General features: G+C 43.3%; 1 protein-coding gene across 1 annotated transcript; it reads left to right on the top strand.

Moving 5' to 3' along the window:
* The first annotated feature begins 945 nt into the window (after positions 1-945).
* On the top strand, positions 946-26,524 carry POLR1E (RNA polymerase I subunit E). Its single transcript, XM_060014503.1, has 12 exons — positions 946-1,097; positions 1,670-1,773; positions 2,971-3,047; positions 4,751-4,836; positions 8,617-8,675; positions 9,455-9,599; positions 11,323-11,430; positions 12,061-12,157; positions 13,661-13,803; positions 22,806-22,887; positions 23,872-24,003; positions 25,151-26,524. Exons 1-12 carry the CDS (start codon positions 1,022-1,024, stop codon positions 25,308-25,310), a joined length of 1,269 nt encoding a protein of 422 aa, XP_059870486.1. The 5' UTR covers positions 946-1,021; the 3' UTR covers positions 25,311-26,524.
* The last annotated feature ends 412 nt before the right edge of the window (positions 26,525-26,936 follow it).

Below are 26,936 nucleotides of genomic sequence, written 5' to 3'. Positions count from 1 at the left end.
AAAAGAGTGATGTGCTCAGGCAAAGGGGAGCTCAGGTGTTAAGGTTATTCGGATTGTGTTGGAGGTATGTGTGGGGGGAGAGGATGAGTCTCGAAAGAAGGCAATTTGGAGAACAGAGATTAGTCAACACGGTTCTTTCCCTTCAACAGCATTTGCCTTTGACTGGGCAAAAGGGGCCCTGGCTTGGGTCCAGGCTCAAAGGCCCTGCTTTGACCCTCCTTTTGTTCTAATAACTCCCCATGCAGTAGGGAGGGTTGAATCCACAGGGATGAAGGGATATGCCCATCAGATTAGGTTTCCCTTCTAGTTCACCCCAGAATCCTTGAGCCTGCTGGGCCTCTCCCTCTGGTCCATCCTCGGTGGGTTGATTGAGCCACAGTATGCACGTCTAGACCCGAGAACTGATCATGGCGCTGTTTACAGGATTGTGGACCAAGTTTTGGGGCTTAAGGACTGATGTCCAGGTGTGTGGAAGGAGGTCCTGGAGAATTGCTGTTCTCCGCGAGTCGCCACATTTAGCTGGAGCTCAAGGATTGCCTATCAGAGAATTCTAAATTTGAACTCGGACTTTCAGATCTTAGTAAGACATATTTACACCGTAGTAGAGACAGACCATAACCCTACCTAGACAGGGCTGAGGAAGAAACCCCACACAACATTTAGGCAAGACTTGCGTGCGCTGCTCACCCTAGAGGTACACAGCCTGAAATGCGCAGGCCGAGTGCTGGGCCAATCAGGTGCTGCGCCTTGGAGAGGCCGGCGGAGGAGGGAGCGGGACAGGGTGAGGATGGAGACCACGCCTCTCCGCGCGGAGGGGCGGGGCGAAGAGTGGGCGGGGATGGCGCTTCTCAGAGCTCAGGGAAAGAGCGGGGCGGTGCCTGCTGGCACGTCGCTGAGCGTGCAGGGCGGTGCCCGGCGAGGCCCTGCCTCTTCCGGCCCGGAGCGTTTCCTCCGCGTGTGCTTAAACGGGCTACTGGTCACGGTTGTTTTAGCTCCTGGGCTTGGCGTCTGGAGAGGCGAGATGGCGGCGGAGGTGTTGCCGAGTGCGAGGTGGCTGTACTGTGGAGAGCCCGACGAGAGCCAGAGAGCTCTACTGGGTAAGGACTGCGAAGCTGGAGCAGAGTTCCCCATAACTTCCTCCCCTTCCGTCTCGGTACCGCTACAGCCCTCCACTTCCCACATCCGTCGGGTGCCCGTTCCCAGCTGAGCTAAGATCCCTTATAGTCTCCCCCACTACTTGGGGTTCGGCCAGGGCTCCTCTGTCATTGCACCATCTTTCTGGTACCACCTCCCACCTGGATGAGGAAATCCCAGTTACCCCCTCTCCAGGACTGTATGTACCCAGGAGCCCGTCATCTCCTCACCCACCAGGTCTCACACCTGCTCTATTTCCTTCTCTCTGCTGGCCAGGGATTCCCTCTGTCTTTCTAGATTTGGCCTAGGTCTCCTCAGTCAGCCCCATTCCCCTAGTTATTCCCTCCTGTCAGAGCCCTTCCCCAGCCCCTCTTCCCACCTGGACCAGGAAGTACCTCCTTCAGTCCCCCTTTGGGTCAGGACCTGGGGCTCCTTGCCATACCCATTCCTCCAGTCACTCCCTCCCGTTGACAATCCATTTCCTCCCCACCATACTCTTGTGCTCTCATCTCATTCTTGGGCTGCAATCTTACAGTCCAGTTCTCCAATGGGAAGCTACAGAATCCAGGCAACATGCGCTTTACCTTGTACAAGAGCAATGATTCCACAAACCCCAGGAAGAGAAGTCAGCGGATCCTGGTAAGTGCTGCTGTGGCCAGTCGCCCCCACTCTTCAGGCCTCAGGAGGCCTCCTGGGTGTGGGTGGAGGTAGGAGGGAGTGAGTGGAGAAAAGGGGGGATAGCAAGTGAGCCTTTGAAGAACTTTGAGCCCCAGGTGGGGACAGGTTCCACTGAGTTTCACACTTGTGGTGAAGCGCTGGCCTTTTATTCATTTGTTCATTCAACAAGCATTTATTGAGCCCCACTGTGGCCCTGGGCTGAAAGCTGCTAGGGAAAGAGCTAAGTGAGAGCTGGCCCCACTCTGAGGGAGCTTGTACTCCAGAGCAGCGTTTCCCAGTCTCAGCACTATTGACATTTTGACCCAGATAATTCTTTGATGTGGAGGCTCTCCTGTGCAGCACTGGGTATTTAGCAGCTTTCCGGGCCTCTACCCATTAGCTACCAGGAGCACCTCCCAGTTGTGGCAAACAGAATGTCAGACATGCCTAGATATCCCCAGAGTAATTCCCTGGGTTGAGAACCACTGCTCTAGAGAGGTGAGAACTGGATGTGAGGGACACTCATACAGAAATAGATAAAGCTCAGAGTCCCTGGGAGAGAGAGTACAGAGCAGGGCAGAGTGGGTTCAGTCAGTGAAGTCTCTGCTTGCTAGAATGTCTTCCTGGGGGAGGGTGCATGGGAGCTGAACCCTGAAGGATGGAGGAGGATTTAACAGCTGAAGTTAGTACTCCAGGTGAAGAGGATAGCCAGGACAAACAAGGGGAAGCAGGAAAGCCTGGCTCTGATTGAGGAGTGAATTAACCATTTCCATGATCCTGAGAGCATATAAGGAGCAGTCATGATAGAGGAGAGCAAAGAGGTTCAAGAAGGGCTTGGACTTTGGGGTTGCCTGCAGAATCATTTTGTTGCATGCCTCTAGGTGCTGAGAGCCCTGGGCCCATCTTCCAAGTTCTGTGGTACAGCTCCCCCAAGAACTTCTCAGACCAGCTAGAAGCAAGCACTACCTGGGACTTTTCAAAAGTCCTCTTGCCTTTCCCCCAGGGATACCCCAGGTTCACTTAGAGATAGGGAGCTGGATCATCTCAAAGAGGCTCTCTCATTCTGATCCACCTGTGGTTTGGATTCTAAAGCTTCTACAAACGTGGAAAAGGGAGTCAAGATATTTACTATCTTTCAACATTGGTTGTAATGGAGCTTCCCCCCGCTCTACATTTTAGGCAGCTGAAACAGACAGACTTTACTATGTGGGAAACAATTTTGGGACTGGAGCCCTGAAATGCAACACTCTCTGCAGGTAGGGACAGGGGAAAGGGATTGTGGGAAGTGGGGGGGGGGTGGCCCTGGCACTGCTCTTCGCTGTCTTTATTTTAGGGGCAGTGGGGGAAATCTAGAGAGATTTACCAAGTTCCTGTGTTCCCAGACCCCGGGGCCCTCACACCAGCATGTAGACATTCCTGAAATTGAAAAGTGACTTACATTTGTTTAATTTCCTGAAAACCTCGTTCATTTGTAGTCTTAAAAAAATTTTTTTTGTAAATTAATTTATTTTTGGCTGCGTTGGGTCTTTGTTGCTGCACACGAGCTTTCTCTAGTTGCGGTGAGCGGGGACTGCTCTTCATTGTGGTGTGAGGACTTCTCATTGCGGTGGCTTCTCTTGTTGCAGAGCACGGGCTCTAGGCATGCAGGCTTCAGTAGTTATGGCACACAGGCTCAGTAGTTGTGGCTCGCAGGCTCTAGAGCGCAGGCTCAGTAGTTGTGGCACAGGGGCTTAGTTGCTCCGCATCATGTGGGATCTTCCTGGACCAGGGATCGAACCCGTGTCCCCCATTGGCAGGCAGATTCTTAACCACTGTGCCACTAGGGAAGTCCCCCCAATTTTTTTTAATTGAGATATAATTGACATATAACATTATATTAGTTTCACGTGTATAACGTAATGATTCAATGTATGTATATATTGTAAGATGGCCACTACAGTGTCTAGTTAACATCCACACATAGTTACAAAATTTTTTTCTTGTGATGAGAACTTTTAAGACTTCCTCTTTTAACTTTCAAATATACGCTACAGCATTATTTTCTATAGTCACCATGCTGTACATTACATCTCTAGGACTTATTTTATAACTGGAAGTTTGTACCTTTTGACCACCTTCATTATTTCTGACCACATCATTAAGTTGCAATATTCTTTGCTTATAACTATCTTGTTCCCGAAAGGCAGCTGTCTCTACTAATTTGGAATGTGTGATCAATAGGCCAGAGTTTACCAGAAGTCTGCCTTGGGACTAACTACAAGAAAAGGATTTGGTAGTGTCTGAGACTCCAGAATTTCTGCCTAGCTCTGGAAAGATTACTGACTTGGGGCAACTCTGCCCTTTACTGACCCCCAGTCTACTCCTCGGTACAGTGAAGATTGTCTAGCCTGAACAGTCTTAAGTGTCAGGGGTTGGCATAATGCAGTGTCCTTGTGAAGGTAGCCATTAGTGAATCACAAACAAGCCCCTTTTAGGGTCCCCCCTGAACCACCCTGATAGAAGTCAGATTAGAGTGTATATGCTTGAAACTTTTAACTTTTTTCATCCCTTTACAAAGATTTTCTAGTTTAAACTGGTCTCATAATTACCAAGGTTTTACTTGTCTTTGCCTCCATAGGATTTATATGTGCAGTAAATTCTAGTGTTTAATTCTAAATTCTTATATTCCAGGAGGGTTTCCCACTACAGCAGTGAGCCCAAATGTGATCAGCTACAAAAATCACCTGGTGGCTTCCCCCACTGCCCCCAGAGCCTCTTCATGAACCCTTTCCTCCTTTCCCTCCCCATGCAGAGAATTGCTGCGGTAGGGGATTATTGTTACTCATGAGCAAGTGATGTCTTCCTCAGGTGTATTGTGGCAGAAAGAAGGTTGAGAACTTCTAAGTGGAAAAAAGGAGGTTGTATAAACAATATCTTTTGAATAATCCATTGTCACTGGTATTATTCCTTTTTTATTCAGGCACTTTGTGGGAATTTTGAACAAGACCTCTGGCCAAATGGAAGTATATGATGCTGAATTGTTCAATATGCAGCCACTGTTTTCCGGTAGGTCTTAGTCATGAAGGCTCAAAGAAATGCTGAATATTTTAGGTTTCCTGGATGAGTCGGTTTGACTTTTTGATTTGTAAAATACATTTTGTAGCTAGTTTTTCAAGGTTTTTTTTCCCATTTGAAAAAGTTTTAAAAGTGCTTTTACTCAGCAAATATTTATTGATGACCTACTATGCTCCAGGCACAAGTTAGGGGCTGTGAATATAGCAAAACAGACACAGATCCTGTCCCTACAGTGTTTACAGACTTAAGATCAGGAAACTAATCTTAGTTAAAGCAAGTTGAGCACTGATCTGAGCAGAGTATTGGAGGGCATACATGATACTCTTTTTCCATCGAGGGCCTTTCTTAATTTTTAATTGTTCTAGTTGGGGTAGAGGTTTAAAAAATTTTTTTTTAATTTAATTTATTTTTGGCTGTGTTCGGTCTTCGTTGCTGCGTGCAGGCTTTCTCTAGTTGTGGCGAGTGGGGGCTACTCTTTGTTGAGGTGTGCAGGCTTCTCATTGCGGTGGCTTCTTGTTGCGGAGCACGGGCTTCAGTAGTTGTGGCATGTGGGTTCAGTAGTTGTGGCACACGGGCTTGTGGTACATGTGGCACATGTTGCTTTGCAGCATGTGGAATCTTCCTGGACCAGGGCTCGAACCCGTGTCCCCTACTTTGGCAGGCGGATTCTTAACCACTGCGCCACCAGGGAAGCCCTGGAGTAGGGTTTTAGAATCTCTGGTAGATGATAGAAGTTGCTTATAGGTTGGACAGTAACTTCCAGGTCGATGCAAAGTCTCTACACTTTCTAATTTGGGAAGAGATCCATTGTCTCTCTAATCCACTGGGAGAAGTTACAGTACTTCTCCACTCTGGCATTTTAGAATGTTCAGGGCTAGAGTGGGGTCTTCCAAAATGATAGATAAGAGGGTCAAACTCAAGGGGCTCCTGTTCCTAAATCTTAAATACTGAGAACCATGGTAGGGGAGGGAGTTAGATAAGGATCATTAGGATCATTGTGAATCTGCTCGATACCTTCAGAGGCATTAGTTCTAATAACTTCACTCTCTCAAAGCAGTGATCTCAGCCCTTTTGAGAATCTCATAAGGACCTGGACCTACCTCCTAGAAACATACGTAATTTACAAAAAATATGAGATTTTGCATATAATTTTAAAGGGCTCTTGTATCCCAAAGCCTAGCTGTGAATTTCCTAGGGGTCCATAGTCTCTAGGTTAAGAATTCCCTGCTTTGCAAACAAATATAACTGCATATAAGTTATCCTCCAAATGCTCTTCTGTCTTCTGAGGAGGCAAAGAAAATTGTTCATTAATTTGTTGATTAAACACGTTTTTGTTTTTACAAGTAAAAAATTTGTAAATATTGGTTAATTCTAACCAGCATATATCAGAAATACGCACAGCATTTGTTGGGTTCTTACTATGCTCTGGGCACTGTTCTAAGCACTTTCAATGCACTACGTCATTTACTTCACATAACAACCCTGTGGGGTAGGTATTGTATTCCTTTTGTTTAATCAATGATGAACCTGGCCCAGAGGCTAAATGGCAGGATCCTACTGCTGGCATATATGAGAGACCTGGGATTTAAATGTGGCACCGTCACTCCAGAGCTTGTGCTTCTGTCCACTAGATTATATTGCCCCTTACATGAATACTCTGTGGGAGATTACAGAGCTTCATGTAAATAATACATACCTCATGTTTATGCCTTGCTTTTAGGTCTTGAAAAAAAATTTTTTTTAACTTTTTTAAAAAATTGAAGTATAATTGATTTACAGTATTTTGTTTCAGGTGTATGACATATGATATATATATATATTTTTTTTCGGCAGATTATATTCCATTATAGCTTATTACAAGCTATTGGGTACAATTCCCTGTACTATACAGTACATCCTTGTTGCTTATCTATTTTATGTATAGTAGTTTGTATCTGTTACTTCCATACTCCTTATTTGTACCTCCCCCACACCCTTAGTAACCATAAGTTTGTTTTCTATGTCTGTGAGTCTGTTTTTTTTTTTTTTAATTTATTTAAATTTATTTTTGGCTGCATTGGGTCTTTGTTGCTGCACGTGAACTTTCTCTAGTTGCGGTGAGCGGGGGCTACTCTTGTTGCGGAGCATGGGCTCTAGGCGTGCAGGCTTCAGTAGTTGTGGCACACGGGCTCAGTAGTTGTGGCTCACAGGCTCTAGAGCACAGGCTCAGTAGTTGTGGCACATGGGCTTAGTTGCTCCGTGGCATGTGGGATCTTCCCGGATCAGGGCTCAAACCTGTGTCCCCTGCACTGGCAGGCAGATTCTTAACCACTGAGCCACCAGGGAAGCCCTGTGAGTCTGTTTCTGTTTTGTATATACATTCATTGGTATTTAAAAAAAAATGTTTTCTAATTAAATTATTTTTATACAGTTTTTAAAGGTTATTTTCCATTTACAGTTATTATAAAATATTGGCTGTATTCCCTGTGTTATACAGTATATCCTTGTAGCTTATTTTATCCATAATAATTTGTACCTCTTACTCTGCTACCTTTATATTGCCCCTCCTCCTTTCTCTTTCTCCTCACTGGTAACCACTAGTTTGCTCTTTCTGTGAATCTGCTCTTTTTTGTAATATTCACTAGTTTGTTTTATTTTCTAGATTCCACATATAAATGATAGCATATAGTATTTGTCTGTCTGACTTCACTATGCGTAGTGCCCTCCAGGTCCATCCATTTTGTTTCAAATGGCAAAATTTCATTCTTTTTTTTATGGCTGGGTAGTATTCCATTGTGTATATATGTATAATGGCTAGAATAAACCAATATTTACAACTTTTTTACCTATAAAAACAAAAATGTGTTTAAGAAATTAATGAACAATTTTACATACATACACAATGGAATGTCCTCAGGGTGTGGTGGCCGCTATTACCTTGATATGGGGTGTGGTTGGTGTTGGGGGTCTAAAGCCCAAGGAGGGTGTGAGGTGGTCCTTCCTTTCTGCCCCATGGCTGTCACCTCCCTGTCAGGGGCAGGGGCTGCTCCCCAGCTGCTAGACCCAGTCTTTTTCCAGGGGCTGGTTGGCCCAGATCCTGCACCAAGCTGTGGTATGGAGTGAGCCCATGCAGACCTTCTCTTCCTTTCAGATCCCTCTCAGGGCGGGGCGGGGGGTGGTCCCAACCCTACTACCTGGTTACGTGGAAATCTTTCTTTTTTTTTTTTTAATTTAACTTATTTTTTTATACGGCAGGTTCTTATTAGTCATCCATTTTATACACATCAGTGCGCTTTGGTTGTATAGGAATTCTTCTGCCGGTTTCCAGTTAGTTTTCCGTCAGAATTGTTCCACATGTAGATGTATTTTTGATGTATTTGTCGGGGGAGGTGAGCTCCAGGTCCCCCTCTTGATCCCTCCTCCTTAGGTCTTTTACAAGGAGGGCAGAACTGTATACTGGGAGGAGCAGAGGACTTTTTTTCTAATCCCATCTCTGCATTGCCTGGGGCAAGTCATTTCACCTGGAGGCCTCATGTTTCCTTATTTGTGAAATGAAGGGCTTGGATCCAATGACTCCTTCACTTGACTCTAATTTATTCTCCAAATCCTCTAACTGTATACTGAAGCTTCATATTAATTGTTCACAGTATACACATGTTAAGCTCTGGAAAGTCCTGTACTAAAGAAATCTGTTTTTCTTAGATTAACTGTTAAACAAATATTAAACACTATTATGGTCTGTAGGCCTTACAGTTTGCTTGTTTTTCTTTGTTTTTGTTTTGTGTTTTGTAGATGAATCAGTTCAGAGTGAATCGACACTAGAGAGTCACACCAAATCTTTTAGAGAAAAGGTAAGTATGACAGAACTAAGATGTGAGACCTAAAGTGAGTTCCTTCCAGGCCTTGGGTTTCTCCATCAGTAAAATGAGCTGGTTGAACACAGGGTCTCCCTAGCTGCTCTCAGCTCATTCAGTCTGTGGTTCTCTGGACAATTCCTACCTGCACAGGCCTCCTTGGCGTCACAGACTGCAGACCTCCTCTCTGGGGCAGCTATACACAGCTCTGTGCCAGTGTCTGGAACTGGTTCTCTGGGCTGTAGCATAACACTTATTTTCAGGATTTAATCCAAGTTTCAGAAAATATTGGAAGCCTGGAAACTTCACATCAAGACAAAGTAAACTTTAGGATTTTCAATGTAGAAGCTTCCTACAAAGCTCATCTCACCCCAGGATGGCAAACTGATTGAATCTCCAGTGCTGCCTGGAAGGGAGTGAAGCTGTCTTCAGGCTCAGAGGGAGAGTGAGCGATCTATTAGTAATGTCTGTTTTCCGTGTAGGATTAGAAAACCGGTAAGCTGTGTGCCCCAGATTTACCAACCCTAATTGTAGTTTTTTTACAGGTGAAAACACTGTTGATTTATAAATAGCTCATTACAGTTTATAAAGCGAGTACTTCAAATCTCTTAATATCTTTTGGTTCTTAAAACAAGCCTATGAGGTAGTTAGGTATGAGTCAGCCCAATTTACGGAAGTGGTATTAATGGCTCAGAGAGGCTGTTTACCCGTAGTGACACAGCTAGGAGTAGCAGTGCTCAGCCCGTTCCCAGTGACCAAATTTGTCTTTTGCACAGATGGATTCTTGCATTGAAGCCTTTGGTACCACCAAACAGAAGCGGGCTCTGAACTCCAGGAGAATGAACAAAGTTGGCAGTGAATCTTTGAATAGTGCAGTGGCTAAAGCTGCAGAGAGTATAATTGATACAAAGGGTGTGACTGGTAAGCAGCTGGAACTTGGGGTAAGAGGCTGCTGGTAGAAACAGCTTTCCCTTCTCTTGAGATCTTTCACCCGCCCCACAGATAGAAATGATGGAAGTTAGGGCTGGATTCCTTCCTGCTTCTCCCTGAGGGCCGTCTTAGGAACAGACTCTGGAAATCATAAGAAACATCTGACATGGCCTGCTCTCAGTGAGCTCACAGTCGAGTAGAGGAGACAGACATGGGTACGGTTATGTGCCCTCTGTGTCCTTGGTGCCAGGGCTACAGCCTGCAGGGCACAGAGGAGGGAGACGGCCTCAAGTCTCTGTGAGTCACAGGGAGGTTTTCGTCAAAAAGGCTGATGTGATGGTGATGAACGAGCCTCTAGAGACACTTTGAGGTCACTGGATCTTTTTCTTTTCCTAAATTCTTCAGCAGCTTGAGTATTAAATTGTATTATTTAAAATGTGTAATGTGTTTATTGTTCAAATGCATTATAAGAACATAAGAGAAAGTTATATATATATATATGAGAGTAGTTTTTCTATTAAAATGGAATTTTAGTAAGTTTTAGAAAATCTTTTCATACCCGATGATTATGTATTTTCCTGTGTTATCTTTCAGTACTTCCACAGTTTAACTTTTTACATTTAAAATTTAATGATTATTTTTTTTTTTGGTCTATGGTACAAACCTAATTTTATATTTTCCAAATGATTAGCCAGTTGTCCCCAACTCCATCCTTTCCTTTTGTAAAAAATGATTTTAAAAATCATCTGTATCATTTTACCACATTCTTAATTGTGTTCTCGCTCATCATTCTGACTGGCTATTCTTGTAGCAGCATCAGGTCCTTTTGATTGTAGTAGCCTCACCTTCCAGTTTGTTGTCTGATAGGGCAAATTTATCCTCCATCCTTATTTTTCACAAATGTACTGGTTATTGTAGCATGCTTATTTATTTGTTTGTTTATTTATTTATTTATTTATGGCTGCATTGGGTCTTTGTTGCTTCATGTGGGCTTTCTCTAGTTGTGGTGATCAGGGGCTAATCTTCGTTGCGGTGAGTGGCTTCTCGTTGCGGAGCACGGGCTCTAGGGTGCGCAGGCTCAGTAGTTGTGGCGCACGGGCTTAGTTGCTCCACGGCATGTGGGAACTTCCTAGACCACGACTCGAACCCGTGTCCCCTGCAGTGGCAGGCGAATTCTTAACCACTGCACCACCAGGGAAGTCCTGTAGCATGTTTTTTTTCCCCAGGTGATCTTAAGAATTATTTTGTCAAGTTCTCTCAAAATCCAATTGGGATTAATATGGGGAGAATCAGCATCTTTATAATATTATGTTTTCCCATCCAGAAACATAGAAACATGTCTCCATTTAGTCAAAGATATACTTTAATGTCTAAGTAAATTTTTCAATTTTTTTTGTTCAGTTTACTCTCAGCTACTAAAGGACATTTAAAAAAAAAATAATTCACCCATTTTCCCATCATTCTTCAAGACCAACTATTACAATTTTCCTGTTTTCCTCTCTGTTCTTGTCTGTGTGCATACTTAATTTTTACATGGTTATTCCTTTGTGATAGTTAGCTTTATAATTTGATTTTTCTTTTTCACTGACAATATGTGAAGTTCAGATGAGGGGGTTCTGGGCGACGATGATCTTGAGTGCACGGGTTGCAGAGTGTTGGGGAACTTGAAGCCGAGCAGGGTGACACTGACACTGACTCTTCCTTCATTGAAAAGCCCTGGTCAGTGACGCCATCCACGATGACTTGCAGGATGACTCCCTCTACCTCCCTCCCTGCCACGCTGATGCAGCCAAGCCTGAAGACGTGTATAAATTTGAAGACCGTATCCTTCTTGTGGGAGAAATGCCACCTCATTTCCCAGGTTGGGATATGCGCACAGGAGTGGCATGGCCAGGCTCTCTGAGGGTGTCAGTGGTCCTGTGATACTCATAGAAGCTCGCCCCAGACTCTTGCAGTTGCCCCAGCGCTATTGCTGGGAAGTCAGCGAGGCTCCCTCACTAGCTGAGGCACCTGCTGCAGCAGAGGCCTCTCAGGCCTTGTAATTCAAACCCATCCCTCAGCAAAATGCAGAATGCCCACGGTTCGGCCCTGTGGGGGTCACCTTCCGTGAAGAGTCAAAATACGACTTTTAAGTTGGCCAGTGCCCAAAGTCTAGGGCAGACTGATTGTATAAAGAAGGGTTGGAATGTAGAGTTTCCGTACTTGTGGTTCTAGTCAGATGGAAAGTGCATGCAGTGGCTTTGTGATAAGAGAAGGCAGAAAGCCCAGGCAGGCAATGAGCTCTGGGCTGGGAGTCTGGAGAACTGAGTCCTGAAGCTCTGCCCGGACATACTGTGTGATCTTCCCCTCTCTAAGCCTCAAATTTTCCCATCTGTAAAATGTGGCCGATATAAGATGATCTAGCTAGTTGGATGTTTCCATTTTGGTCACGTTGTTCTTGACCTATAACTAGTTCTTTCCCCTGCGGAGTATGACGCTCTTCAGAGCCCTTCTGAAGCTTTCAGGAATGTCACCTCAGAAGAAATACTGAAGATGATTGAAGAGAACAGGTACCCGAATTGGGCAGATGGAGTGTCTCGGGAGTGATGTTGGGATACAACAGTAGTCAGACATGAAGCAGACCTTGGGTGTTAGTGAGAATATACGTCTGTTCAGCATTTGAACATGAGCGAGCTAGTGTTTTCTCAAATGGTTGAGCTCCCAGGCCTGTTGTCCCAAGGCTTTGGGTGGCTTTCAAGGGAGAGAATTGGCCTCTGAGTACGTGGAACCTGTGACTGGGCAGAGGGTGGTGAGGCCTTGTAGTCTAGGGCTGGGAACTGGAGCTGACCTGTATCGGTCCCACCCCCACCCCCAGCCAATGTTATGTTGTTGCCGATTGTCACTGATGGGGCCCAAGTGCTGGCCTGGGAGTAGGTGCCAGCTGAAGTGATGGTTTATCTGTGGTGATGTGCTGAGTGAAAGTTAAATTATGTATTTTAAATATAGTATATTTTAAATCAGAGATGATTTCCTCTCCTCCCTCCCCCCCTCCCCCACTTTTTGGCTTTTAAAACACCTTTTTTTTTTTAATGATGATGAGGTTTTTTTTGCTTTTGAGTTTTTTCTTTTAATAATTTTATCTTGAGAAAATAAAGTTGTCAACCCTAGGTTAATTCCCCCAATTTTCGTTTGGAAATTTTACTGCTCAGTGAAATCCAGTCTTGGAAAATACATGTTTTTCCCTCTCTCCAAAGAAGTGCTCTTTACTGGTTCTTCGTTGCGTTAATGTGATTGTGGCTCAGGGGCAGGTGCAGGAATGAGTTCTGGGCTGGGAGTCTGGAGAACCGAGTCCCCATCTGCCTCATGGACTGTGTGATCTTCCCCTGTCTGAGCCTCAGTTTTCCTATAAGTAAAATGAGGCCGATACAAGATGATCTTGAAGAGCCTTTTATCGCTGCGAGTTCATGATCCTGACAGTGGTAGAACAACAGTATGTAAAAATAATAGCCAACATTGATGGAGCTCCTACATGTGCCAAGCACTGCTTTCCTTGTCTCATTTAATCCACAAAAACCCGTAGGACAAGGGTACTATCATTGGCCTTAATTTACAGGTGAAGAAACCAAGGCAGAGATGTTCAGAAGCTTGTCCAAGCCACTGCATGGCAGAATGGGGATTCAAACCCAGATAGTTGAGAGGCTGTGCTCCAGACCACCACATCAGGATTGGGCCCACTATGGCCCGAGTGCCGAGTCTGGCCCACTGCCTGTGAATAAAGTTTTATTGTAACGTAGCTTCAGTCATTTATTTATATGTTATCAATGGCTGCCTTTGCATTACAGTGGCAGTGACCATGTTGCCCACAAAATGTATAATATTTGTTATCTAGACCTTTACTGTCCCTGCACTAAATCATGCTCCTCCTATTATAAGGGGCTGGTTGGATGGCTGTTCCTCAGCTGTTGACTGTGTACCAGGTGTGAGGGGGGCCTGCTGTTTTCATTGTGAAGGAGTGAATGGCTCCTGACAGAGCCGGTCTTAACACATTTCTCCTTTTCCCTCCCTTGTTTTAGTCACTGCTCCTTTGTCATAGAAGCGTTGAAGTCTTTGAAGTCTTTGCCATCAAGTGAGGAGAGCCGAGACCGCCAGGCCCGGTGCATATGGTTTCTGGACACTCTCATCAGATTTCGAGCACAGAAAGTGATTAAGCGGAAACGTAAGTCCATGCTAGACATTTTTTTAAAATTGAAGTATAGTTGATTTATGTTGTTAGTTTCAGGTGTACAGCAAAGTGATTCAGTTACATATATATTTATACATATATATGTTCTTTTTCAGATTCTGTTCCATTATAAGTTATTACAAGATACTGAATAAAGTTCCTTGTGCAAGGAACAACAACAAGGACACTAGGTCCTTGTTGTTTATTTTATATATAGTAGTGTGTATCTGTTAGTCCCAAACTCCTAATTTATCCCTCCCTCCCCCCCCTTCCCCTTTGGTAACCATAAGTTTGTTTTCTATGTCTGTGAGTCTGTTTCTGTTTGGTAAATAAGTTCATTTGTATCATGTTTTTAGATTCCACATATAAGTGATAGCATATGGTATTTGTCTTCCTCTGTCTGACTTCACTTAGTATGGGAATCTCTAGGTCCATCCATGTTGCTACAAATGGCATTATTTCATTCTATTTTATGGCTGAGTAATATTCCATTGTATATATGTATACCACATCTTCTTTATCCATTCATCTGTTGATGGACACTTATGTTGCTTCCATGTCCTGGCTGTTGTAAATAGTGCTGTGAACTTTGAGGTGCACATATCATGATAGACATTTTATTCTAATTATTTTCAGTCTGTTATTTGTCTATAATTCTTAGACTAGCTCTAGTGAGAGAGGAAATGGACATGTCTTTCCATGTCTTTATTTATAACTGTGTAACAGTGGGATTCTGATTGGTACTGCTGACATGCTGAGAGAACTTCCCAAGCCCTTTCCTTGGAAAATAGGGTCGGGTTGGATTATACGATTGCTCAGAGCTAACGTTCACTACTTCTGTGTTAGGCAAAGTTGAATATCCAGTCAAATCAAATGAACGTTTTAAGGGACAGCTAGACAAAGAGTTATATGGGGAGAAAAATTGGCCTTGCTTGTGAAGGCTTGTGGCACGTTGTTGTGTCAGCCATTTCTGACTGGGAAAGAAGTCAGTTTCTGCTGGTAACCCATGCCACTGATCGCCAGGGCATGGGTGCCTGCCACACACGCACATCCACCCAGAGTCAGAAACCCAGAGGGAGACACCTGTGGTTTTAGGCATAAGGTGCATGCAGTCATGTTCCTGTGATTGGGCACCCAAGGGTCTGTACAGACACACCTCGTTCTATTGTGCTTCACTTTATCGTCCTTCGTAGATATTGTGTTTTTTACAAATTGAAGGTTTGTGGCAACCCTGTGTTCAGCAGGTCTGTTGGCACCATTTTTCCAAGAGCATCTGCTCACTTTTGTGTCTCTTTGTCAGGTTTTAATAATTCTCACAATACTTTAAACTTTTTCATTGTTATATTTATTATGATGGTCTGTGGTCTTTGATGTCACTACTATGACTCGCTGAAGGTTCAGATGATGGTTAGCATTTTTTAGCAGTAAAGTATTTTTTAATTAAGATATGGACTTTTTTTATCAGATGGTTTTTATTCTTCAACTTGTTAATATGGTGTATCATATTGACTGATTTGCGTATATTGAAGAATCCTTGCATCCCTGGGATAAATCCCACTTGATCATGGTGTATGATCCTTTTAATGTGTTGTTGGATTCTGTTTGCTAGTATTTTATTGAGGATTTTTGCATCTATCTTCATCAGTGATGTTGGTCTGTAATTTTCTTTTTTTGTAGTATCTTTGTCTGGTTTTGCTATCAGGGTGATGGTGGCCTCATAAAATGAGTTTGGGAGTGTTCCTTCCTCTGCAATTTTTTGGAAGAGTTTGAGAAGGATGGGTGTTAGCTCTTCTCTAATTGTTTGATAGAATTCACCTGTGAAGCCATCTGGTCCTGGACTTTTGTTTGTTGGAAGATTTTAAATCACAGTTTCAATTTCATTACTTGTGATTTGTCTGTTCATATTTTCTGTTTCTTCCTGGTTCAGTGTTGGAACGTTATACTTTTCTAAGAATTTGTCCACTTCTTCCAGGTTGTCCATTTTACTGGCATAGAGTTGCTTGTAGTAGTCTCTTAGGATGCTTTGTATTTCTGCAGTGTCTATTGTAACTTCTCCTTTTTCATTTCTAATTTTATTGATTTGAGTCCTCTCCCTCTGTTTCTTGATGAGTTTGACTAATGGTTTTATCAATTTTGTTTATCTACTCAAAGAACCAGCTTTTAGTTTTATTGATCTTTGCTATCGTTTTCTTTGTTTCTATTTCATTTATTTCTGCTCTGATCTTTATGATTTCTTTCCTTCTGCTAACTTTGGGTTTTGTTTGTTCTTCTTTCTCTAGTTCCTTTAGATGTAAGGTTAGATTGTTTGAGATTTTTCTTGTTTCTTGAGGTAGGCTTGTATTGCTATAAACTTCCCTCTTAGAACTGCTTTTGCTGCATCCCATAGGTTTTGGATTGTCATGTTTTCATTGTCATTTGTCTCTAGGTATTTTTTGATTTCCTCTTTGATTTCTTCATGATCTGTTGGTTATTTAGTAATGTATTGTTTAGCCTCCATGTGTTTGTGTTTTTACATTTTTTCCCCTGTAAATTGATTTCTAATATCATAGCATTGTGGTCAGAAAAGATGCTTGATATGATTTCAATTTTCTTAAATTTACTGAGGCTTGATTTGTGACCCAAGATGTGATCTATCCTGGAGAATGTTCCGTGCGCACTTAAGAAGAAAGTGTAATCTGCTGTTTCTTGGATGGAATGTCCTATAAATATCAATTAAATCTGGTCTACTGTCTCGTTTAAAGCTTGTGTTTCCTTAGTAATTTTCTCTTTGGGTGATCTGTCCACTCGTGTAAGTGAGGTGTTAAAGTCCCCCACTATTATTGTATTACTGTTGATTTCCTCTTTTATACCTGTTAGCAGTTGCCTTATGTATTGAGGTAATCTTATGTTGGGTGCCTATATATTTATTTATTTATTTTTTAACATCTTTATTGGGATATAATTGCTTTACAATGGTGTGTTAGTTTCTGCTTTATAACAAAGTGAATCAGTTATACATATACATATGTTCCCATCTCTCTTCCCTCTTGCGTCTCCCTCCCTCCCACCCTCCCTATCCCGCCCCTCCAGGCGGTCACAAAGCACCAAGCTGATATCCCTGTGCTATGCGGCTGCTTCCCACTAGCTATCTACCTTACCTTTGTTAGTATCTGTATGTCCATGCCTCTCACTCACTTTGTCACAGGTCACCCTTCCCCCTCCCCATATCCTCAAGTCTGTTCTCCAGTAGGTCTGTGTCTTTATTCCTGTCTTACCCCTAGGTTCTTCATGACATTTTTTTCCCTTAAATTCCATATATATGTGTTAGCATATGGTATTTGTCTTTCTCTTTCAGACTTACTTCACTCTGTATGACAGACTCTAGGTCCATCCACCTCATTACAAATAGCTCAATTTCGTTTCTTTTTATGGCTGAGTAATATTCCATTGTATATATGTGCCACATCTTCTTTATCCATTCATCCGATGATGGGCACTTAGGTTGTCTCCATCTCCGGGCTATCGTAAATAGAGCTGCAAAGAACATTTTGGTACATGACTCTTTTTGAATTATGGTTTTCTCAGGGTATATGTCCAGTAGTGGGATTGCTGGGTCATATGGTAGTTCTATTTGTAGTTTTTTTAGGAACCTCCATAACTGTTCTCCATAGTGGCTGTACCAATTCACATTCCCACCAGCAGTGCAGGAGTGTTCCCTTTTCTCCGCACCCTCTCCAGCATTTATTGTTTCTAGATTTTTTGATGATGGCCATTCTGACTGGTGTGAGATGATATCTCATTGTAGTTTTGATTTGCATTTCTCTAATGATTAATGATGTTGAGCATTCTTTCATGCGTTTGTCGGCAGTCTGTATATCTTCTTTGGAGAAATGTCTATTTAGGTCTTCGGTGCATTTTTGGATTGGGTTGTTTGTTTTTTGTTATTGAGCTGCATGAGCTGCTTGTAAATTTTGGAAATTAATCCTTTGTCAGTTGCTTCATTTGCAAATATTTTCTCCCATTCTGAGGGTTGTCTTTTGGTCTTGCTTATGGTTTCCTTTGCTGTGCAAAAGCTCTGAAGTTTCATTAGGTCCCATTTGTTTATTTTTATTTCCATATCTCTAGGAAGTGGGTCAAAAAGGATCTTGCTGTGACTTATGTCATAGAGTGATCTGCCTATGTTTTTCTCTAAGAGTTTGATAGTTTCTGGCCTTACATTTAGGTCTTTAATCCATTTTGAACTTATTTTTGTATACGGTGTTAGGGAGTGATCTAATCTCATACTTTTACATGTAGCTGTCCAGTTTTCCCAGCACCACTTATTGAAGAGGCTGTCCTTTCTCCACTGTACATTCCTGCCTCCTTTACCAAAGATAAGGTGACCATATGTGCATGGGTTTATCTCTGGGCTTTCTATCCTGTTCCATTGATCTATCTTTCTGTTTTTTGTGCCAGTACCATACTGTCTTGATTACTGTAGCCTTGTAGTGTAGTCTGAAGACAGGGAGCCTGATTCCTCCAGCTCTGTTTTTTGTTCTCAAGATTGCTTTGGCTATTCGGGGTCTTTTGTGTTGCCATACAAATTGTGAAATTTTTTGTTCTAGTTCTGTGAAAAATGCCAGTGGTAGTTTGATAGGGATTGCATTGAATCTGTAGATTGCTTTGGGTAGTAGAGTCATTTTCACAGTGTTGATTCTTCCAATCCAAGAACATGGTATATCTCTCCATCTATTTGTATTGTCTTTAATTTCTTTCATCAGTGTCTTATAATTTTCTGCATACACGTCTTTTGTCTCCTTAGGTAGGTTTATTCCTAGCTGTTTCATTCTTTTTGTTGCAATGGTAAATGGGAGTGTTTTCTTGATTTCACTTTCAGATTTTTCATCATTAGTGTATAGGAATGCCAGAGATTTCTGTGCATTAATTTTGTATCCTGCAACTTTACGATATTCATTGATTAGCTCTAGTAGTTTTCTGGTAGCATCTTTAGGATTCTCTATGTATAGTATCATGTCATCTGCAAACAGTGACAGCTTTACTTCTTTTCCGATTTGGATTCCTTTTATTTCCTTTTCTTCTCTGATTGCTGTGGCTAAAACTTCCAAAACTATATTGAATAAGAGTGGTGAGAGTGGGCAACCTTGTCTTGTTCCTGATCTTAGTGGAAATGCTTTCAGTTTTCACCATTGAGGATGATGTTGGCTGTGGGTTTGTCATATATGGCCTTTATTATGTTGAGGAAAGTTCCCTCTATGCCTACTTTCTGCAGGGTTTTTATCATAAATGGGTGTTGAATTTTGTCAAAAGCTTTCTCTGCATCTATTGAGATGATCATATGGTTTTTCTCCTTCAATTTGTTAATATGGTTTATCACATTGATTGATTTGCATATATTGAAGAATCCTTGCATTCCTGGAATAAACCCCACTTGATCATGGTGTATGATCCTTTTAATGTGCTGTTGGATTCTGTTTGCTAGTATTTTGTTGAGGATTTTTGCATCTATGTTCATTAGTGATATTGGCCTGTAGTTTTCTTTCTTTGTGACATCCTTGTCTGGTTTTGGTATCAAGGTGATGGTGGCCTCGTAGAATGAATTTGGGAGTGTTCCTCCCTCTGCTATATTTTGGAAGAGTTTGAGTAGGATAGGTGTTAGGTCTTCTCTAAATGTTTGATAGAATTCGCCTGTGAAGCCATCTGGTCCTGGGCTTTTGTTTGTTGGAAAATTTTTCTTTTTTTTGTGGTAGGCGGGTCTCTCACTGTTGTGGCTTCTCCTGTTGTGGAGCACAGGCTCCAGACGTGCAGGCTCTGCGGCCATGGCTCATGGGCCCAGCCGCTCCGCAGCATGTGGGATCTTCCCGGACCAGGGCACGAACCCGTGTCCCCTGCATCGGCAGGCGGACTCTCAACCACTGCGCCACCAGGGAAGCCCTGTTGGAAGATTTTTAATCACAGTTTCAACTTCACTGCTTGTGATTGGTCTGTTCATATTTTCTGTTTCTTCCTGATTCAGTCTTGGCAGGTTGTGCATTTCTAAGAATTTGTCCATTTCTTCCACGTTGTCCATTTTATTGGCATAGAGTTGCTTGTAGTAATCTCTCATGATCTTTTGTATTTCTGCAGTGTCAGTTGTTACTTCTCCTTTTTCATTTCTAATTCTATTGATTTGAGTCTTCTCCCTTTTTTTCTTGATGAGTCTGGCTAATGGTTTATCAATTTTGTTTAGCTTCTCAAAGAGCCAGCTTTTAGTTTTATTGATCTTTGCTATCATTTCCTTCATTTCTTTTTCATTTATTTCTGAACTGATTTTTATGATTTCTTTCCTTCTGCTAACTTTAGGTTTTTTTTGTTCTTCTTTCTCTTATTGCTTTAGATGCAAGGTTATGTTGTTTATTTGAGATGTTTCCTGTTTCTTAAGGTAGCATTGTATTGCTATAAACTTCCCTCTTAGAACTGCTTTTGCTGCATCCCATAGGTTTTGGGTCGTCGTGTCTCCATTGTCATTTGTTTCTAGGTATTTTTAAATTTCCTGTTTGATTTCTTCAGTGATCACTTTGTTATTAAGTAGTGTATTGTTTAGCCTCCATGTGTTTGTATTCTTTACAGATCTTTTCCTGTAATTGATATCTAGTCTCATAGCATTGTGGTCAGAAAAGATACTTGATACAATTTCAATTTTCTTAAACTTCCCAAGGCTTGATTTGTGACCCAAGATATGATCTATCCTGGAGAATGTTCCATGAGCACTTGAGAAAAATGTGTATTCTGTTGTTTTTGGATGGAGTGTCCTATAAATATCAATTAAGTCCATCTTGTTTAATGTATCATTTAAAGCTTGTGTTTCCTTATTTATTTTCATTTTGGATGATCTGTCCATCGGTGAAAGTGGGGTGTTAAAGTCCCCTACTCTGAATGTGTTACTGTCGATTTCCCCTTTTATGGCTGTTAATATTTGCCTTATGTATTGAGGTGCTCCTATGTTGGGTGCATAAATATTTACAATTGTTATATCTTCTTCTTGGATCGATCCCTTGATCATTATGTAGTGTCCTTCTTTGTCTCTTCTAATAGTCTTTATTTTAAAGCCTATTTTGTCTGATATGAGAATTGCTACTCCAGCTTTCTTTTGGTTTCCATTTGCATGGAATATCTTTTTCCATCCCCTTACTTTCAGTCTGTATGTGTCTCTAGGTCTGAAGTGGGTCTCTTGTAGACAGCATATATATGGGTCTTGTTTTTGTATCCATTCAGCCAGTCTGTGTCTTTTGGTGGGAGCATTTAGTCCATTTACATTTAAGGCAATTATCGATATGTATGTTCCTATTCCCATTTTCTTAATTGTTTTGGGTTTGTTATTGTAGGTCTTTTCCTTCTCTTGTGTTTCTTGCCTAGAGAAGTTCCTTTAGCAGTTGTTGTAAAGCTGGTTTGGTGGTGCTGAACTCTCTCAGCTTTTGCTTGTCTGTAAAGGTTTTAATTTCTCCATCAAATCTGAATGAGATCCTTGCTGGGTAGAGTAATCTTGGTTGTAGGTTCTTCCCTTTCATCACTTTGTATATGTCATGCCAGTCCCTTCTGGCTTGTAGAGTTTCTGCTGAGAAATCAGCTGTTAACCTTATAGGAGTTCCCTTGTATGTTATTTGTCATTTTTCCCTTGTTGCTTTCAATAATTTTTCTTTGTCTTTAATTTTTGCCAGTTTGATTACTATGTGTCTCGGCGTGTTTCTCCTTGGGTTTATCCTGTATGGGACTCTCTGTGCTTCTTGGACTTGGGTGGCTATTTCCTTTCCCATGCTAGGGAAGTTTTCGACTATAATCTCTTCACATATTTTCTCGTGTCCTTCCTCTCTCTCTTCTCCTTCTGGAACCCCTATAATGCGAATGTTGTTGCGTTTAAGGTTGTCCCAGAGGTCTCTTAGGCTGTCTTCATTTCTTTTCATTCTTTTTTCTTTATTCTGTTCTGCAGCAGTGAATTGCACCATTCTGTCTTCCAGGTCACTTATCCGTTCTTCTGCTTCAGTTATTCTGCTATTGATTACTTCTAGTGTATTTTTCATTTCAGTTATTGTATTGTTCATCTCTGTTTGTTCTTTAATTCTTCTAGGTGTTTGTTCTTTAATTCTTCTGGTATTTGTTAAACATTTCTTGCATCTTCTCGATCTTTGCCTCCATTCTTTTTCCGAGGTCCTGGATCATCTTCACTATCATTATTCTGAATTCTTTTTCTAGAAGGTTGCCTATCTCCACTTCATTTAGTTGTTTTTCTGGGGTTTTATCTTCTTCCTTCATCTGGTACATAGCCCTCTGCCTTTTCATCTTGTCTGTCTTTCTGTGAAAGTGGTTTCTGTTCCACAGGCTGCAGGATTGTAGTTCTTCTTGCTTCTGCTGTCTGCCCTCTGGTGGATTAGGCTATCTAAGAGGCTTGTGCAAGTTTCCTCTGGACATTGTTTTTTAATTTTCATTTTTAATTAATTATTGGACACTTTTTTTTAGACATGATACTATTGCATACTTAATAGACTACAGTATACTATAAACATAACTTATATGCACTGGGAAACCAAAAAGTTCACGTGACTCACTTTATTGCGGTGGTCTGGAACCAAACCTGCAATGTCTCTGAGCTATGCCTGTACTCATGGTTTTCACTATTTGCTTAATTCTTATTTTCACATTCCAACCTCCCTTCCTTTCCCTCTCCCTCAGCTTTCTCCACAATCTGTTTTGCTTTCTAACATCTTTTGAACTCTGTATCTTTAGGCCTCACTGGAGTCTGCTTTTCTTTCCTGTCACTGCCCTGTCATGAACATCTCTTGTGCACATATGGTCTGCAGGCTGAAGCATACCTGAGCACGTGTTCATTTGAAAGTGGCTGTTCTGTTTCACAAGCCCCTTCTTCTCTTCCCACATGCCTCTGTTTATTCCTGTGGCCCAACTGTTGTCCGCTTTTCCCAGCTCATAGGTGAGGTGTGTCCTGAGAGTTTTGAAAGAAAACGATCAGACTCTGTTTTGTCTTGTAGGTGCCCTGGGACCTGGAGTTCCCCACATCATTAACACCAAGCTGCTGAAGCACTTTACCTGCTTGATCTACAACAATGGCAGGTCAGGGGGCTTGATTTCTCGGCTTCTGCCTGTAAAGGAGAAAGCAGGACAGGGAGGGTGGTGAGAGTGGGGACGGGGGGCTTGGATTGCAGTCTGTATTCACAGAGACACTATGCTGAAGAGAGCACTGCCATTTGGAGGGCTCCTGGGGTCAAGTGAGTTTAGGCAACACTGTAGTACAGACTCTGTCCCTTTGGGAGAAGCTCATGTTAAAGGCTCTGGGAAGTCCTGTAACAAAGACTTCATGTCACTCGCTTCTTCCAAGGACCCCTGCCTAATGTCCTAATGTTGTATGGAGAGGCAGTGTTGCAGGAAAGGGCAGGCCAGTGTGATGACTTTGAGGAAAGCACCCCAAGCAGCACACCTGGGCTTCCTTCCTGCCGCTTGCTTGCAGTGTGTGTCCTGCTCTGAGTGTGCTTGGAAGAATCATCGGCAGCTGAGTTTGGGATGACTGTTCCCAGCAGCCCTGCTGAACAGGCCGGGAAGATGGGGAGGGTCCTCGCCAGTGTGAGGCTCTGACTGTGCCTGGGGAAGGTGCGGCCTTCTCTGTCCCCTTGGAGGGACACTGGCATTGGCTCACCGCTCCACTGTGCCTGAAGGCTTGGGCACCACCACAGGACAAGGGATGTTGCTCTAATTCCTTTTCTTCTCCCTGGGATGAGAAGACTTTTTATTTTTTTGCGGTACGCAGGCCTCTCAGTGTTGTGGCCTCTCCCGTTGCGGAGCATAGACTCCGGACGTGCAGGCTCAGCGGCCATGGCTCACGGGCCTAGCCGCTCCGCGGCACGTGGGATCCTCCTGGACCGGGGCACGAACCCGTGTCCCCCACATCAGCAGGCGGACTCTGAACCACTGCGCCACCAGGGAACCCCGAGAAGACATTTTGAATGCATAAGGGAACAGGCTTGGATGTGTTTCCTTTGCTTTTGGAGAAATCATCTCGGAGTTTAATTTTGCCTCTCTTTTATTGCCACTGATTTGCAGTTTGCGGAACTTAATTTCAGACTCTATGAAGGCAAAGATCACCGCCTATGTGATCATACTGGCTTTGCACATAAACGACTTCCAGATTGACCTGACGGTGTTACAGAGGGACTTGAAGCTCAGTGAGAAAAGGTGAGCACAAAAGAAGAAAAAGCTCCCTTAGGGCGCCTTGATGTAGTTGTGGTACTGCTGGAAAGCATGAGGCACTGTCGAGGGACCTGGGGACAGTTTTCAGATGAATGAATAATTGATTGAATGGATGGGCAACCAGATATTACCGTGTGCCTTCGCTTTGCTAGGCACAGTACCAAATCTGTCATAATATCTCAGTGATGTCGCTAAGAAACGGAGGAATCTTTGGTTCAGAGTAGTCAGTGATTTTCCCAGGGTCACACAGCCAAGAAGGGGAATAGTTGGGCTTCAAACCTGAGCCTTCCATCCCTGTGTAACTGAGCAACCTCCAGTCTCCAAACTGCTGTCCCTGGGAAGAGGGACTCTGTATGGTTCCGATGGGGTAACCTAGGGGTGGAAGTTATATAAGAGAACCCCAATTTCAGCTTAGCATAAAGCACTTTGCTCAGTCAGATGGAAGGAGCTGCCAGGGGTTGTCCAAGGCAAGGCAGAGCTGCAGTTTGGCAGGGATGTCACACTTGGGCTTCTCTGACCTGACTGGGAGGGTTGGCAGAGGTGGCAACCTTTAAGGCCCTTTCTAGCCCTGCTAGAAGGGATGCAGACTGAGTAGGGAGCAGAGCCTCCCAGGATGCTGAACCGTGGGGTATACTGGCCTTTGTCAGTGATTTAGGAGCGTCTGACCTCTGAGGACCCTGATGGTATTTCAGGAGAGCCTAGGAAAACACCCTTATCTGGACTCTTCTAGCAGTCCAGAGAGGGATTATTCTGAGGACTCCACAGATGGCATTCTCATGAGTAGTGAGTTTGAACATACAAGAGAAACAGATACTTGAAGTCTGTAAAATTCTAGCAAGTGCTTAATCCTTGCTACAAGAAGTAAACACAGTTATCAGTAGGATCTAGATAACCTGGTTTTCCGTCATTTATATAGATATTTTCTAATGGCAGCACATTAAAATGGGAACCTGATGGCTCTCGAGGGGATCCTGTCTGCCTCTCTGCTGGGAGCTTTGCCCCTTGTGGCTCTCTTGGGAATTGTCTTCATGGCCTGGAGCACGAATGTGCTGCCCCCTCCTGCCAAGCCTCCCTGAGCATTTGCATTGAGGAGACTCTCCATTTGTTGTATGTGTTTGTGTTTGTTCCTTAGGATGATGGAGATAGCGAAAGCCATGAGGCTGAAGATCTCTAAAAGAAGGGTTTCTCTGGCAGTGGGCAGGGAGGAGGATCACAAACTGGGCACCCTGTCCATCCCACTGCCCCCAGCCCAGGCCTTGGACCGTCAGTCAAAGCGGAGGAAAATCACCTAGAGGTGTGCTTTCCAGACAGAGCATTTTGGCCACATCATAGCCACTCCTTCTATCCATTTGCATTTTTATTTGTAAAGAAAGAGGGATAAAGCAGCCATGCTTTGGCACAGGTATGAAGCCAGAAGTCAGCCTATCAGTTGTGCTGGTCTTAAGCAGAAACATAAAGTGTTGGCCCTACTGGACTCCACCTCCCTCCTTTGGTGTCTCTGTGGTTGTAAATGGCAGATGGTTCGTGTGTGGGATGTGGGAGGGTGGGCCTGGGTTAGGCGGAGGCAAAAGATCTCACAGGCTGAACCTTGGACCACATCTGACGGATAAAGGTTAATAAAGAGAAATGTGAAGTGCTGTGGAAGGCCCAGTGGAGGAGTACGTGGTGAGGACAAAGCCCAGTGAGGGGGGAAGAGGAGGCTTCAGGTCACCAATGTGATGGGCTTGCCAAAACAGACTAATTTAGTTCCGGGCTGCTGAAACAGCAGAGCCAAATCAGAGGAAATGATTAACCCACTTGCTCTGCCTGGCTCAAGCCACACAGAGGGTAGGAGTCAGCTCTGAAAGCCACGTTTTTGAGGGGAGTGAATCAGTCAGAGTCGAGTACAGAAAACAAATGGTCCTAGATATTCTTAAGGAGAAAGGAGTTTAATACATGGATATAAAGTACTATAAAATTGTTAAAGGGTTGCAGGAGCGGGAGTCAGGAGGTTGCTACTGGAACTGCTGAGTTCAAGAACACAGCTGGGGTGGCCAGCCAGGCATGAAGAAGCCACTTGAATTCAGCTGCTTCTTGAACTCATGAAGCTGGCAACTTGACACTGAAATTCTGGTTCAGCCACCCATGCTATCAGTACCCATGCTCTACCTCCTTGCTTGTTAGCACAAACAGCCAAAAGATTAAGAGGCTGACCTCCATCTTGCTTCCTTTTTCTCTGAGTTCATATTTAGGAACTTAATTTGCAACTAGAATCCTGCAGCAAGGGAGTCTTTGAAATAGGTTTCAGCTTCTAGTTACAGGAAGCCATACCAGAAGCAGATGGGAAGGGATGCTGACTGCCACCAACCTTATCTGCCGGGGGGAGATGGAGAAGTCAGTGTCCAGAGGGGTGCTGTGAGGAACGGGACTATGACATGGAGAGACTTAGGTATGTGGCTAATGCTCAGACTCAGCTCTTTTTTTTTTTTAAAGAGAAGGTGACTACTTAAAAAACATTTTTTTAAACATCTGTGTTTTTTATTAATTTTTTATTTTTATTATTATTATTTTTTTTGCGGCACGCGGGCCCCTCACTGTTGTGGCCTCTCCTGTTGCGGAGCACAGACTCCGGATGCGCAGGCCCAGTGGCCATGGCTCACGGGCCCAGCCGCTCTGCGGCATGTGGGATCCTCCCAGACTGGGGCACGAACCCACATCCCCTGCATCGGCAGGCGGACCCTCAACCACTGCGCCACCAGGGAAGCCCCTTTTATTATCTTTTAAATTTTATTTTTTGGCTGCGTTGGGTCTTCATTGCTGTGTGCGGGCTTTCTCTAGTTGCAGCGAGAGGGGCCTACTACTCGTTGCAGTGCATGGACTTCTCATTGCGATGGCTTCTCTTGTTGCGGAGCACAGGCTCTAGGTGTGCAGGCTTCAGT

This window comes from Delphinus delphis, chromosome 6 (assembly GCF_949987515.2).
Source record: "Delphinus delphis chromosome 6, mDelDel1.2, whole genome shotgun sequence".
Lineage (NCBI taxonomy): Eukaryota > Metazoa > Chordata > Mammalia > Artiodactyla > Delphinidae > Delphinus > Delphinus delphis.
This window is presented reverse-complemented; position numbering and strand designations above follow the sequence as displayed.